Source organism: Asterias amurensis, chromosome 14 (assembly GCF_032118995.1).
Source record: "Asterias amurensis chromosome 14, ASM3211899v1".
NCBI classification, from domain to species: domain Eukaryota; kingdom Metazoa; phylum Echinodermata; class Asteroidea; order Forcipulatida; family Asteriidae; genus Asterias; species Asterias amurensis.
The window spans coordinates 18,926,161-18,942,927 of NC_092661.1; the positions used below are offsets into that span (position 1 = coordinate 18,926,161).

At 37.3% G+C, this 16,767-nt stretch overlaps 1 protein-coding gene across 5 annotated transcripts in view; it reads right to left on the minus strand.

The window, feature by feature from the left end:
- The window catches only part of LOC139947611 (KH domain-containing RNA-binding protein QKI-like), a 65,203-nt gene that overhangs the window by 11,233 nt on the left and 37,203 nt on the right, over nucleotides 1-16,767 (minus strand). For 4 of the 5 annotated variants that reach the window (XM_071945563.1, XM_071945562.1, XM_071945561.1 and 1 more), the window contains exons 5-7: nucleotides 6,041-6,164; nucleotides 3,192-3,227; nucleotides 2,745-3,023 (exon numbers count right to left, since the gene is read on the minus strand). In XM_071945563.1, the coding sequence (XP_071801664.1) occupies nucleotides 2,745-3,023; nucleotides 3,192-3,227; nucleotides 6,041-6,164 (439 nt within the window). The remainder of the gene's footprint in view (nucleotides 1-2,744; nucleotides 3,024-3,191; nucleotides 3,228-6,040; nucleotides 6,165-16,767) is intronic. The other variant, XM_071945559.1, reaches the window with a different exon arrangement.

A 16,767-nucleotide genomic window follows, 5' to 3' on the forward strand; every position in this document is an offset into this window, starting at 1 on the left:
AGTATGTATTCTTTTACTGTGCAGATGTAAAACAAACGTGAACAAGGACTATTTTACCAAGACTTGAGAACTGATCTAAGGTCCTTCATAGTTATCAGCTTTGTAAAGCACCCTATCTACATTTATTTGTTTTATGCTGCAAAGGCATTTGAACTATGCTGTTTGATTATGCTCAGCAGTAGAAACGGACTGGATTGCCAAAGTGGGAAAATAGAGACGTGTCAAATGGTGGTGTCAAATTTGACAACTTTAGCAGTCTGAACATTGATGGATGTGCCTTTTGGACTAATCCTTTATTAGATTGTTTCTCCCAAATATGTAAAGAGGTATCCATAAACCATTCCAAAGAAACCAGAAATATTTGACTTGAAGGGAAAAAAGATTGGAAAGGCACAGTAGAGAGAAAAAGGGTGATACCATAGAAAGAGAAGACATTCTCTCAGGGAAAGAGTTGGTTTTCAGAGAAGATCAACTGATATCAAGGGGGGAAAGGGTAGAGAAATATAACAACTCTGGCAATCTATGATTTTCTGATGAAAAGGAAAACAGAAATCAATAAAATATGTGGGAATATTGGGTTTGTTCAAGCTGTATATGTGGAGACATGCAAGCCTTTACTGTCAAGCCAACAAAAGAGGCCTATTTGCATAATTCATGCCCAGGATGAAAAAAAGAACAATTAAATTTCCCACAAATCATGGCACATGGAAAAAGAAAAAAAAAGAACATGCTGTGAAACCAATGACAAGGAATGGTGATTTGCATTTTGTTGATTTTTTGTTTTTTTGTTTTGTTTTAATTTGACAGAAAGATCCACATATCTCCTACATACTCTCCTTTTTGCTGACATAACACTTTCATGCTTACTTGTTAAGTTTGTTGCAATTTATACTGCATAGTTGTTCCATACAAATATCAGAAAATTTCATCAAAGCTTACATGCCGAAACCTTTGCTTGCTTATAAATAAACGTGGAATCTTCATCTTAACTGAGAATCAAAATTGTATTTTGAAAGAGAATTACTATCCAAATTCAACTTTCAAAATTAATCATTTGCACTATTTTGGTGGATGGAAAGCATTGCACCCATGTAGATTTTCAGGATGATCAGACCCTTTTATTTTTATCTCCATGTCTACTTTGTCGGTAGTGAAATATGATGGTGCACAAATCTTTACTTCAAATTAGTTTGACCACATTCTTTGCAGACAGAATGTTAATGGGTATCTTTAAATGAACTGCATGAAAGTGTTATGTGACAGATAGAAGAAACACCAAAGGGAAAAACCCAATAACATCGTAAATATTAGGGAATATATTGTATCAAGGTCAAAGTTCGAGCTCACTATGTTAGCCAGTCACTGCACACCTCTGAATACCAATAGTCACAAATCAAAATAAGAAAGATTTTCAGAAAGGCTTGTAGAAGTAGAATCAACTCTGCAGAAACCTTAACTAATTTGTTTTTTGTTGTTTTCTTCCCCCTGACGACTGGTACATTTCAAAGCAGTTTGGCCTTCACTTATTCTATCAAAAGGTTTTCTGAAACTTTATGAAATAACAGATTTGTTTCAAGAAAGTTTCTGCCATTAAGTTAAATGTTATTTTGCAACTGATTTCTAACCTCATTTAAGGTTAATTTTATAGGATAATTGTGTTTTGTTTTAAAGACGGGCATTTTATCCGAGGACCCCCTTTTTCTGACCAAGAAAGAATAGTGCGACAAATACCTATCAGAGTATTACAGAACAATTGACTGGCTGTAGTTTAGATTATGAGAGATTTTGTAATTAGTTGAGACGATGCAACACTTAAATGGTAGCAATTAATGTACAAAAAAAAGATCACAATTAAAAAGAGGATGTTAAAATGTTAATCAATGATTGGAGTTATTTGTCTCTGAGTTTTTCCAGTGCACCCTATCAACCCAAAAACTAGTTTGTTGTTCCTGCTTCAATGAGTTTCGCTTGAAATTGTCATTGAGAATTAGTAAAATGGTAGTGTTATTGACTTGTGCAAATGTTTGAGCTCCAATAGTTTGTCAAGCCATTGCTCTTTTTAGTTTGCTTTGGTCTCAGACAGAGTATGAGTTGTTGATTCGAAAAAAACACTATTTTCAAAAATTCAATCCTTATTTTTTTAAGGATTCTTTGTGAACTTTCACCACTGATCCTGAGTTGTCTTACAACATATGTTTAGTTTGTCCTGGTTTTTTCAAAACGTAGAATTAGAATAATTCGAAGATTGTCTAACTACTTGAAAATTTAGAAAATAATTTCTTCAAGGTATTTATTTATGTGTGTCATGTTTAGAAAATCATCATCATTGATATTTTTAAAAACTTTTTGGTATAATTATTCAATCTTTGGCTAGAATTGCTGTCCAAAAAAAAATGGTTTTAAAACTTGTTCATACATAACCAAGACTACTTCCAAGTAAACAGAAATAAATAATAAAAATTAAAGATATTGAAGCACACCTATGTAATAATAAGTCAAATGTCCAAGAAATGGGGCTACTTTTGACCCCCAGATTGCGCCAATTTAAAAATGGTTCATAGTTACATTGTGACACCACTGTTTCTTTTTAAATAGATAAATAAAACATCCAGAAATGTACATCAGGTCTTCGGTGTGCAGGACTGTCCGTAAAAAAAGAAATTCTATCAAAGTCCACATCACAAAGCATCGGTTGCGATTGATCAGATGTGTAAGCGATCAATGCACACCGATGCACGACATACCAATTGTACCCTCTGAAGGCGTAGGAGGGTAGTCCAGCATAGTTGGAGTCATGGCATAAGGGTAGTGCTCGTAGGGGGCTATCATGAAGCTAGTACCATCCGCTGAAGACACCATCGGAGGAGCCATTCCATTGGCAAGTAAAGCCTGGCCACTCGCCATCCGAGGGATGAGGGTACCAGAGGGATGAGCCAGAAGCTGGGGGTGTGTGGCAGGTGTCGGTGAGCGAAGAGGCTGAGGGATCAATGCTGCACCAGGTGGGACCATTGGGCGTGGTGAAGCTGTTCATACAAACAAGGTACAAGTGTTATTATCAATCTGAATCCATGCAGATTAACTGTGAGTGTTTTAGTGGTGTTGGTTGGTTGGTTGGTTGGTTGGTTGGTTGGTTGGTTTAGATATTTCTGCGTGTTAGTCCTCTACGGAAAGAACACAGGGATTGTCTTTACCTGGTATGAATGTGCAGCCACCAGGCGGTAATTCAACTAGAACAGAAAAAGGTTAAACCACACTTAATGCAAACGTTTCTCACTATGTATGAAAACCTTTACTCTTCAACACAAACACACACACACACACACACATGTACATTTGGGCTAGGTGCATGACGGTTATCAATTCTAAAAAGGTGGGGTAGGAAGTGGGGATAAACCATGCAAACGGTTAAAACTAAGAAAGGATAAATAACATAAAATTGGGAGACAATGTAGTGTGTGAGCTGAACTGTTAGAGTAAAGAGGAGCATTTAGATCAAAATCATTATTGCTTTATCACAGATAAGAATTCATGTTAAGGCTTAATTTATATTAATTTCATCTATATAATGAATTAATTTACAATGTAGTTAGTAACACTATGAAATGGTATAACAGTACAGTTGCATTGGATTATATATTTGAACACACGCTTTACTGTTACGGTATGATACATCATCAGCTTTTTTTTTGGGGGGGGGGCAAAGTGCAAACACACTACTTCTCTAGTTTTTCAACTCAATCCTTCAAGTCGTTCAACTTATGTGAAAGGTACTCAAAAAAACAGTTTGTATCTGTCAGGATTTTCTTTGCTAGTTCTTGTATAATTTATTACCCTGGAATAACATGGAGGACAAGAAAGCCACGACTTCTGTTGCTCTGGTCTTAACCATGGTGCCCCAAATTAAAATGTTCTTATCATAAGGTTTTCCTGTGGAAGTGCCCTTTTCATAATGAAAAAGGCCCTGCCATCTATAAGAGAAAATTCCAGGCCTGTGAAGCTGTAAGTTTAAACTTAATGTGAAATTGAGGCAAGTTTTCTTGCATCACAATTGAGAAAACAGGGCAAAGTTATCATTTTAACTTAAGTCACCCAAATTCGCTGTTGCAATAAGTATGAAGTATCATTAATTTTTTACAGTTTCTCCCACTATTTTATGATCATGACCAATCCTATACCTTGCCTTTAATGATTCTGTTTAAAATGCATGAAATAGCTCTTTTTAAATTGAAAGCCTCATAAGAATAATCAAAATGAAATAAATTCAGCACAAATGAAGACTATGCATTAAGACTGACGTATTTACATGTATGACAGATGGCAATATGTGAAGATGAAATGTCATTACTGGTGCGGTTAATGAAATATCAAGCCTGGGACGTCATCCTTGAGTAGACATGGAAACTTTCCCCAAGTAATAAACACCTGTTTAAGATCAATCTAAATGCTCATTTGGCTTCTTTTTCTCACGGCACCAACGTAATGACCGAGCACACTTGCCTCCATACCTTCATGGAGTACATTGACTGACATACTTGTAATAATGCATGAGCTCAGAGTGAGAGTTGCAAGTATGGAAGTATAACCATACTTCTGAAGGTACATTTAAAGGGACACGTTGCCTTCAGATTGGGCCCTTTGGGCTATAAAACGGATTTGTTATGAAATGAATGTGGTTTGGAAGATATTTTATAGGTATAATATTCATAACATAATAACACTTTTATAGCCCATAGCCCACAATCCAAAAGCATTGTGTCACTTTAAGGTCTCAGATTTGAAACAAGCAAAGGTGAACAAGACAAGTGGTCAAAAGAAAGTGAAACTTCATTAGAAAGAGTGAGACCCACCCCCAACAACAAAAATATGTAAATAAATATAACAACTTGGGAACAGGCAGGGGACTAATTCCCAGACCAAATTCTGAAAATGAAACAGTGATGGAAAGTGCCTTTCTAGTTGTGCTGTTTTGCTTTTCAATATTAACAGGGAGGCTGGTGACGGGTTGAGTGTGATAGATCAAAGAAAGAGTGCTTGTGATTTCATTCAACTTTGGTATGATGCAAAACTGCAATGCACAACTTAATCATCTTCCTTCTTGATTAAATCCATACAATTTTAAGCACCCCTCATTACATAAGATTCAACAGTGACACCACCTCATCTCGCTCAGGTCTTTAACTCCAAACAGTCACAAATATCAATCTTCTCTTTTTCTATAATTAACCTAAATATCTTCCCAAACAAGAACAAGTGGAAAGGGATGTGGAAACGAGCAGCTGATCTTTCTAGAGAAGGTACAATGCTGAAATAATGAAATGTCATACAATACTGAAACAATGAAATGTCAATGTATGATCACAAAGCCTGATGCTTTGTTTCTGAAAAGGGCAAGAGGGCACCTCTATGACTGAGAAACTGTATGTTTCTATCGGAAAATTTCAAAAGGCACCTAGGCAATTAAGCTTGCTTATTGTTTGATTACAATTGTTTTAATTTTCTCGTCTTTTTCCTTGTGGGGGGGGGGGGGGGCAAATAAATTGTTTACTTTTTTTTTTTAATCAGACATTAGAAATGTCTTAAGGAAGTATTATAATAATTAAAGTTAATGACTTGCCGCATGCATTGGAAAGGACATTATAAACAATATTTACAAAAAGGACTAGTTACCATGGTGATATATCAGTGAAACGGTAGATTAATAATCAGGCAAAGTGTTTTAGGGAGTGTGGCCAAGTTGTTTTGTGAACCGTAGTGGTCTCAAATCCTGACTATTTAGGATCCTTGTGTCTTAGCTCTAGCTGCCAGGTTTCCATAAGCATCATACTATGCATTAGGTGGAGGCTTCAGACAAACTCTCACCAGTAATAGACCCCTAGAATAAAGCGAAATGCTACACAGACGATGAGCTCACAGACACGTTTCTACGCAGAAAGAACAGCTATCATCCAATCATCTGCCTCCCTTGACCACAGTGAGGCGCTTTTTGACCCCAGTTGACGTCATATGCAAGGGGTCTCTTATAAGAGAGGTTTATACTTACTTAGAGGTGTGTTGGGGTTGCTGGTTTGGTGTGGTTTTAAGTTCAAGTTGCTGTCCCTGAAGGTTCCATTCATCATAGCGAGTTCCATCAATTGTCTTTTCTTCAACTCATCCTCACCATCAGCCTGTGATAAACAACAACAAATACAAACCACTTATATATTAATAACAATAATAAAAGTAATAGTGGCTTCTTATATAGCATGCATACAGTCACTCACGTCGCTCAAGGCGCCTTAACATACAATATTTTCCTGTAATGGTTTACACGGTTCTGTGGAGCAATATGCTGCCCATCAAACCAGGAACACCGGGCGAACCCCTTCTCTTTGCACTGGGTTCTTTTAGTTATGCCTTGCACAACACACAGGACCATATGGTTACAGTGTAAGAGTCTTGCTTTAAAGGACACAGGTGTCACAATTGGGCTTGAACCCACATTCTGCTGTATAGAAACACCAAAGTCTGAATCTGGTGCCATTAACTGCTAGTCCATGACACTGCAATAAAGATTATGTTAATGTCTGGTCATTGCACAGTTGAGATTTCTATAAAATGGGAGTAGAAACTCAACATAAAAATATGATCAGGGGTTCACTGTATGTCTGCTTTTGTGGCTTCTCATCCATAGGTTTGGAATAAGAGCTGTACTATAACAGACAAAGTATTCAGGTTTATTTCTCTGCAAACCAAATGCAACCAGTAGACAACTTTATCAGCTAATTCCAGCTCACTTTCAACTCATCATGTTAAAGTTTACCATGTAAACCAAACCTGGTCATTTCTGCCAGCTTGAACCAAAGAGTCGCCATACACTCATGGAGAACCAAGCCCTCTAGTGATAAGTTATGTCCTTACATTAGGCTAGTCCAAGTCAAAAGGTTTCTCAAGTATGTACGTGTAGTTGACCCTTCACTGGTAACAACGAACACTTGAATATAGTCAAGATTCAGTACTTAGCCTAGCATCATGTCTTGAATGCTAAATACCAGGGAAGTAGTAACTGCTGTGCACCGTGATCACTTAATAGAGTTCAAAAAGAGCTGTTTTGATACACATTTGTTCTTGTTTTGCATCAATCCACAATGAAAACAAATGGGACAGTTTGTTACTTTCTTAAAGATATTTTCATTGATTGTGCAAGAATAAGTAGCTCTGTGCATGGTCTGAGCATGACTTCTTACAAAGACTATATTGCCACTGACACAAAGCCACATAGAATGCAAGGCCATTGGGGTACAAACTAATACATGGGATTAAGGATCTTTCGTGTTCACCAAATAAATCTTTCAACAATGCAAGAACATCATGTGCTTTATTTATTTATTAACTTTAAAACAAAAGCATTTCTATAAATTTGTTTTAGTAACAATGGCAGCTAAATTCTGCATTGCAAAGGATCTGAAGACTGTTTGATAAAACTATACTACAGTCTTTTACTACATGCAATGATATCACTACGTTTCTATCATTTGGATGAATGGTATAAATACTGCGTGGTAGCCATTATTGCATCTGTCAATACAAGTCATGACCTTAAAAAAAAGTACAGTTGAAATAGAGCAAGCAACTCTAAAACAAACCAATACATAATTCATTCCCAAAACCTAATTTTCTCTTCACAATCCGCTAGATCGCTATATTTCTCAACCTACTTTGCCCACCCGGCATCCTACATCACAAATCCACTCTGGCATACTGCAGAAGGAAGGTAAATCATGCTCAAACAACTACATCAGTCTGATCCCTGAATGGAGCTTTAACTTAGAAACAAATATCTGCCCGATAGATCAAAAGATTTGGGAATCCAATCCAACATGAAGTTTCTTGCCAATAAATGCATTTACACATGTAGGTCAAATGCTTTTTTATTTTGTATTAAAGGCGGTGAGCACTTGTTTAATTTCGTACTGGAGCGGTAAAGCCTGATGAATTTTCAGCAAGGGCAAATTGTGTAGTCATTAATTTTGATTATTCATTCTATGACAGCCATTAGTGTATTTATTCGACTTCTAAATTTGATTTACGTATAAACCTTCGGCAATGGATGATCCCTACTTTCTGTTTTAGGCAAAGTACATTTCACAGGCTGTACACAGGCCATCAGGGAAAACTACATCATTCTGTACAAAACAAAATACAATTTACTGGGGAGTTTAGTTTAAACCTTTAAGCTTCAATTTCCTCTAACAAATAGAGACTTCTTCAAAACAGGCTTAATGTCTGATCCAGTGACAAAATGTGCATGAACCTGCAGCCGATTTCCTTCAAGAAAAAAAGGAATCAAAATACATATTTGGGAATCCTCCAATTTTTGTTCAGGAGATTTTGAAAATCACTTTATCACAATTTTGCATTTCATATTGTAGGCCTATCATATTATTTGATTTTTATTTTAATGGTTTTTTTTCCCGACAGGCCTACATCTAGGCCTTTGGTAGGCCTTTGTCTTTGAAATAATAAACCAATTTCAGTAAATTGAGTGAAACAAAGTAACATAAAAAAAAACACTTGATGCAATTACACGTATTTCATCAACATTTAAAAAGTGTGACTTGCTAAGAGCAACATGAGCGCCCTCTGTTGATTAACTTGCATCAAAGTATGTAGTCTAACAAATAATACATTGTATACAATAGTTGTATACAATTGATATTAACTGGCATAATTTGTAAAACTATTTAAAAATAAGTTAAATGAGATTTTTCTAAAGTAGACTGACCTTAATAACTATATAAGTTTTAATATATACAGGACTCAAGCTACCAGTGGCTGCCTTGCCACAGCCAGCCCATGAGCATGCCATGTCTATCAACAATCCACCCAGTGCATATAAGCCAACCCATACCAGCCACCCTAATGGCAACAGCTTGTTGACATTTTGCAATGGAATGTTAACAGTGTTAGATTTTGTCAGACTTTAGGGGTTGTAGTTGTCCTTGGTCAATATTATACATTGAGGGACAGAAATTAAAGGATCTATCTTAGACCTGGAATGCTATCTTTGCCAAAGGTTAAAAATCTACTGGAACTTTTCAATGGGCACTAGGGCAAAAATAAGGGCAACAGAGACTATGGCCTTCCAGGCAATCCACTGCATATCCTATCAATTTGTATTGCCCAAATCAATTACTTCTAACTAATTTACAAATCTCCATCAGCAACACTGGAACAAGACTAATCTGTAAGCAAACGGGAACAAATCTTCACGTGTACGTATCTACACTGTTCAAGTGTAAATTTCGCAAATCTAGGCCCTGGCCCTATGTAATTTTCTGACCGTTTCCTTTAATGCCTTAGCAGCCTGGCTTTGGAATTGGATTAGTGATGTTCTTGTTGGCCCCTGCTGGACATAGACCCCTTAGCAGGGGGGTGTAGGGAGTGCTGGGAGGGACAGCAGTGTGGGTCAATTCTCAACTGATCTCCAGCCAATGCTGACATCTTGAATTACAACCCCCAAGTCTCCTCTGAGATTTTAAACTTCTGCTGACTCAGGAGGTTAGAAAAATAGGACATGATCCTATCAATAATGGAGGCTTCTCATCAAAACCGACCTTTCCATTTCTTTGACCTAGGTCAAACTTCATCACAATGGAGGGAGAATATAACTTTATTGAGCATGCATAGAGATTCATGTTTAAGCTGCGTAGTATTTTCACGCACTCAACACAATTGTCTGCTCAGACCTGAAAGCTTTATATATGAAGCGAACATATACAGCCAATATGGCATGGTCTGCACATCTTCTGGTTAACATTTCCTGGTCTTCTCCATGGTCACACATGGTTCATGTTTCTGTGTCTTCCCCAGAAACATTGTTCACAAAACACCACAAACCAGGACAAAATGTGTTGTTGGTTACAAATGTGCAAATGATTTAAGTAGGCCTACATGTCAAGGCAAACAACTACAAAAAGGCCTTTATAAACTAGTTTGGAGACACATAATAATAATAATGAGCATTTATAATTTGGATGTTTATGGCGCAATGACACTTCAATCAAGGACAGTGTTTATGCAGTCCTCATTAGGTGAGTCTTCAGGGAAGATTTTTAACAAAACCACTTATGGCAACAGAGGGCGCTATCACTTGTACACTACTGACTAATTAAGTGGGCTTTGAGTTGACTGTGATGATACAAATGTATTTGTTTTTGTAGTTAGTGACTGGAGAGACATAATAAAGATTGATGTGCGAGAGTTGTGTGCGAGTGTATGTTACAGACTGTTAAGCTCATCATTGATAGGGATATCACATTACATTCATAAGGAATACCATAGACATAGACTGTTTGTAAATGCCAAACCACCATTACTTTATTATAATCAAGGGCCATGTACTGCAACGGTCATGCGATAGTCACAACTTATTCATGGTGTCATCATGGAGGGAATGTATAGTGAAAGTGCATGCTCTTTAATCCGTATAATTGAAATGATAAACTGAGCCATACAAATATGTACACAATTAAGGACTTCTGTAACAAATCAATTTATCGCAAAAATAGGTAATTTGTGGTTTCAAGATGTTTATGAGTGGCTAAATGAAGGTCAGCACAGTTTTCTATAATAGGCCTCTAGCAATGCATTTTAAACAAAAGCAGTAATTGGTGAGTTCAGCTTAAATCCATAACAAAAATCAATCAAAGACCACAACACACTTATCTTCTACCTCCATGGTCTTACATAAAACTTAAAAACAAAATCACAACTCGATTTGCCTCCTAACTAGTCCTAAATCCAACTGCAAACTTTTCCGATGTTTTATTTTTCCTAAAGGTAATGCCTGTTGTTTGAAGTATGCTGGTATTTTCGACACAGCGTAAATGTCAGCTAAAGTATTACACACGGCTGTGTGAAATTCATCAAAGGAAAAAACAGTAACATGCTTGAGTGTCTAAGCAATGGATGCCAGAGCTAGCAGCAAAGTATGTGAATCCACATACCAAGCACAGCATCCAGGTCAAATGTGGCAAGAGACCCCCAGAGAGATGGTGGGGGGGGGGGGGGGAGGACTCACACATCTCTTTGTTAAAGGGGAAGATACAAATATTGTTGTCATCATCCCATCCTGTAGCTTCTGCGATCTTTGATTTCCTACAAATTATTTGAGGAGATTAGATTATTTAGGTTTGCAGAACTTGGCAATCAGCAATATCATAATCGACCAGAGCATCCAAACAAGCAGTAGTTCATGTTGTGATTGGACGAAAATTTTCAAAGTAAATACACTGCAAATAAATACAGGCTGGATTGTTTTGACCCTACAACAGAGTCTTTGACTTCGCGATTATTTTGGTTGGTAAACAGTTTGTAACAAGCAGAAATAGCTAAAAAAAAAAAAAAAAGAATTCTCAATTACTTCTTTATTACACTAAGAAGGAGCTTCAAAATGAGTTACTTATCACATTTAGATAAAAGTTCCCCCTCGGGGCAAAATTTAAGAGACCATTCTTAACTAATAAATAACTAATAAATTGTTGCCTTAACTTATTTGCTAGATAAACTACCCGTTGACAGTGTTACTACAAGTGCTTTAGGTTAAACTGCAAATAGAATGCCTGCCCTGGAAGTTGTTGAAATTTTTATACATGATAAAATCTAAGGATTTCATTTTCTTAGCCCTTGAGCTAAAAACAGGTGCCCTCATCAAAGCTCCAGTTTTGGATTATTTATTTTGGATGCAATCTGGACACATTTCTTTAAATGCTCCATGTCCATAAATTGAGCAATGGTTTACAAACCTACAAGCCAAAAATGCATTAGTTTGTCCCTTGGTGTGGTTGGTACCCTGCTTGAGTTGGATTACTGATTGTAATAAAGGCAGGGTATACCTTTGGTTATTTCTCAAAACTGCGTACTTTATTAGGCTTAAAGCACACACATTGTGCAACAAGGGTGTTTTTTCTTTCATTAAAATATCAAATGAGCCCAAATTTCCACTATTATTTAATGCATATTGTTGCGATACACAAAGTGAGTATACTGGTCTTTGACAATAACTAAATGTGTCCAGTGCCTTTAAGATAAGTTCGAACTGGAGGACATCTAGCTGGAAGGAACGATTTATGGAGCAACACTCTTGCATGAGAGGTTATGACTTGTGGCCCCATAAAATGCAAGGTCTCAAATTAACAAGCACTTGCCAACAAAAGACAGTTGCTGAATATGAAATTCCACAAGGGGGGAGGTCAGATGTCATGGATTTCCAGGATCACAAGTGATAACTAATTTACAGGCTGTTATTAATAATATTGTGGTTGTTGTACAAAAGATTAGCTAAACCAAAGGTTTATACATGAGGAGAGTTTCAACATCACAGGTATATAATTTCAACGAAACAAAACAAACAAATGCTTTTTTATAACTGATATCAATAGAAAATACAGGGGGAAAAAACACCCCTTGAATTCCTTGAAACTAATGGCTGCCATTTGTTGCTGACACACCATGTGTCTAAAGTGAGAGAGCATTGTCACGACAGCCTTGATGGGTAATAGCCACATTCCAACAGTGCATTCTCCCCTTTGGATGTTATTCTGGTCGCAGCTTTCCTGGCATAAAAGGCCATCCAATTGTCACCTTCTGACCAATGCCCCCTTGAAGTAAAAACACCATTGCTGGACTTTTTTGTTAGGTGGGAACAATCATGGAAGACAATTTGTAGGTTAAATAATAACTGGCTAGGAGCATTAATCTCTTGCCTGAGGGTGTTTCTGTCTTGCCTGAATGACTACTGAATCTGCAAAGCAGTGCAGGCACCATTTGTTATTGATGAAGTCTTCAAAGGCTCTTGTGGTTGCTGGATTATCCACCGTCTTTCAATTTTAGTTAAAAGGGAAACCAAGATGTCTTAAAAGTAGGAGGCTGACAAAGGATTGCAGACAGCATGACTGTATTGAGACTCCATGCTATTTGAATGGAGTGAAATCGAACAAGTAGATGGTTTGGATAAGGATCTTAAGTCTGCAGACAAGAGAGAATCTCAGCCTCAGTAATGTTTCTTTAACCTCCTAGGTAATGTCTATACCCCCAAGAGTTCTGTTTTATTCAACATGACAAACACACTATCTTAAAAGGAATAAATTGATTCAAACAGTGAGGTATCACCTCCCCATCCATACCCAAAACTTCTTAAATGCAGGAGGCGTGTAATTTACTTCACCACATATCAAGGATACCAGTCCAGAGAAAACATTCCTAATTCTAGCTATATTAAGAACCAGATTTGTTTATATGGAAATATTTTGGGCACCAAGGCAAGTACCAGGGCAAAGGTAATTGAAACTATGCATTTCCAGGGTTTGATTCTACAAAGTACCCTGGAGGTGAAAGTACTAAGATTCACCTCAAATATAGGTGGTTGATACTTCCTTAGTGACTTGTTTTTTAGGAGATCACACATTGCTAGGTAATTGATACAATCTTAAGAAAGATTTTAGCATTTTGTGAAATCAAGCCTATGCCGGAAACTGATTTGTGGGTGCTTTCTATTCATGACATCTTGGGAATGTCCAACTGTGGTCGTCGCTGGTAGTCATTTCTTTATCATTGCTTCATCACTTGGCAATCCAGCACAGCCGCTAATTCAAAAATGGCTTTACTTTGGTGCAAAAGTCCTTCTGATGGTTTGAGGTGCATTAGTCTTTGAGGAAAAAAGAGACATGTCTAATTACACACGCACAAGTTATCATTATGCTACAGACTTGTAGATAATGATGAACACTCCAACCCCCTTCCCCACACCAACAACATCGGGGTAAAAAAAACACCAAGTGTCTAATCCTTTATTTGATGGGGTCTATACACAACAAATTCCCCAGATGCAATGAAGCTTCTACTTTACTTCACATGGTATCATCAGGGATAATGTATGAGTTTGGTTAGCTGTGAAGTAGGGTCTGCTTTACAGACTGTTCATTAATTCTTCCACATCACCAGCACCAAAACAACTTGGATAGCTATTCTTGTTGCCAATAATCCTCGGTCAATAAGTCACACAAAACCATTTGTGAATTAGGTGGGTTGATTTAAACCAGGGACTCTGATAATCCACTGAAAGAAGTGAAGCCTCTGCCCAAACAACCAAATTTTGTTGAAATTTTTGTGGCCAGTTCTCCAATAATAATAAAAAGTAAGAGTCTCAATAAAAATCAACAACGGAAACAAAACGTTGATTTAAAAACTGTCAACCCACAAGGGACCTAACAAGTTAAAAGGCATCCAGTCATTTTATTAGAAATCCCTGGCCGTTGTACCAATGTGTCATGTTCAAGTATGATTTGTGGTAAACAAAAGATGACATATGATCTTGGGACCACATGCTGCGCGTTGCAACTTAAGACTGGTGCAGCACCAGAGTTGAAATTAATGATGAATATTGTAAGATATTATAATCAGAACTGTGGCACTCTGTCTTCTCTAACAAGAACCCAAGAACATTTAAACTCCACAAGACAATTTGATTCTTCTTCCTGTGTAGCCTTAGTGAACTGCAGTGTCCTGTTTTATTTCAGACAGAGCTCCATAACCCCTCGAAAGACACCTTTTTGGGCAGACAATTATGTGAATGGAAAGTGTTTTTTGCTATGTCTCGACAAGGAAATTACACCAAAGCACCTGCCCATTGGATGTGTTTGTTTAAAAAGATTCCCTACAAGGTACTTTTAACAAAAATCTTCATCCCGCAGTGTACACTACACGCCCATAGACATCAACTATGAACCATAAACAACAAAGTTGCCAAGTAAAATGACACACTTTGTGACATTCCATTTGATGCTTTCCAGCTAAATTTCACCGCCCTTGAGGTGGTTCTGGTCAAGGGAGAATGAAAAATTGAAATTTGGTTATGTTTATTGTTCCTTGGGTGGTCAGGTTGGGGGTAGAGGTACATTCCTTTCCTACCATCTGTGACCTGGGTTCAAATCCCAACTGGACCCATGTGTGGACCAGTGTGGACTGGGGGTGCATAATTGTCACTCACAGGTCAAATAGAGCAGCTCAAGCAGTATGTGTTTTTATAACATTTGTACATGATTTGAACCTGTTAAAGTATCGGTTTCTGGAGCTTTCTAGAAAATTCCGATAGTGCATTTTCAGTTAATATTACTGCCGATTATTTTCATCAAGCCAATTTGTGTATTTATAGACCCATTTCAGTTCAGGTGTTTCCTGCATATCAAGTGAGCACACAGCCTTACTGATGTTGTACCATTCCTTCCAGAACAGACCAATGACTTGAGACACTCTGACAGACACTACGGCAAATAGTTGCTGCTCTCATTTAGTCAGATGTCTATTCTTGTCTTGTATTTAATAGACCAATTGGCAAATGGTAACTAAAAATTCCTCCCTCCATCGCCTGAAAACTCATTACTACTTTTACTTGGGCTTTTCACCAAAGAAAGAAAAAAAATTCAAAGAAAGGGGAAACAAAACCTGGTCCGCATTGATGTAAGAAGTCTTGACACACCTAAGTACCTTAGAGGTTGCCTGCTACTAGTTCAGAAGATTCTGGTTTATACAGAATCCAAATTCCATTACAGCCAGAAACCCATTATCATTTAGATAACCAACAATTACTAATCCCAGGCAAAGGAAATCTTATCAATATGGGGGGCCAGAGGGTCTACAGGGATGGGTGCTTTTTAGGGGAATCAAAGGAAAGCAATTGGCAGAGAGTCAACAATTATGTCTGGATTCCTTTACAGTTTGAATACCCATTAAAACATAATCCTACTGCTGCATCCAAATGAGATACTTGACCACAAAAATAGGCAGAAAAACTAAATTAATCACCCTCTAATGAGAAATGGTGACGTTACAATTAGGTTGCTTGTTTCATCATTGAATATTGATAGGGGTACTGAATCAAAACTGTTTTTAACATTTGGGATTCCATTCAGGAAATTCATTTGAAGAGAAGGATCTGGTTAACTTGTTTTTTTTGCTGGTTTAAACCTGCAAATATTTGCCTCACATACCATGTGGTAGTTGATTCCTGGAATGCTGGCACACGTTTAGATGTATTTATTTTTCAATATTTATTGAGGCTTTTTTCCAGTCCATGGTGGTCATCAATACACCAGGTGTAAAGTTTTCCCCTATGAGTATGCCTTGCACTGGCTTATTCATGATTTGCTACTAACCAAAAGGACTAGTAAAGTTAAACCCAAACTGAGAGTGAATTTACATTTTTGTCATGTACATGTACTTCAGGACTATTGTGGAATGTTAAGTACATGTAGCCTGTATATAACACTTGTGGTTGAGAATTGCTTTGGGGTGAATAGAATAAAAGGGTTGAAGGTAACAGGCCAAGCCAAAACCAACGTCTGGGTTTTGTCATTTTGCTGATAGCAATATTTCCACACACAATTTTCTTATACTCGTATAATGAAATCAAATTGTTTGTTTTTTTTCTCTCTCTTTCGATCAAACTTTGTGATGTCACTTGAATGCATGCAGCGTTTTAAGGTCAAAAAAGCATGGCATATACATTGTGTAGCACACTGCTATGGGCTAGGTCCATGATTGTACATAATACATGTAACCTGGTATTGCCTTATATTTCCTGGATCCTCGATTCATCCTCGATGGAGGAAGGAAACACCATTCCGGGTTACAACAAGAACCCTCTTCCTGTTAGGGAGGAAAGCCTGGAACTGGGTGATTAGAAAAGACCTGTAGTGTTTAAGGCCATTTGAGCTGCACATTCTATGAACA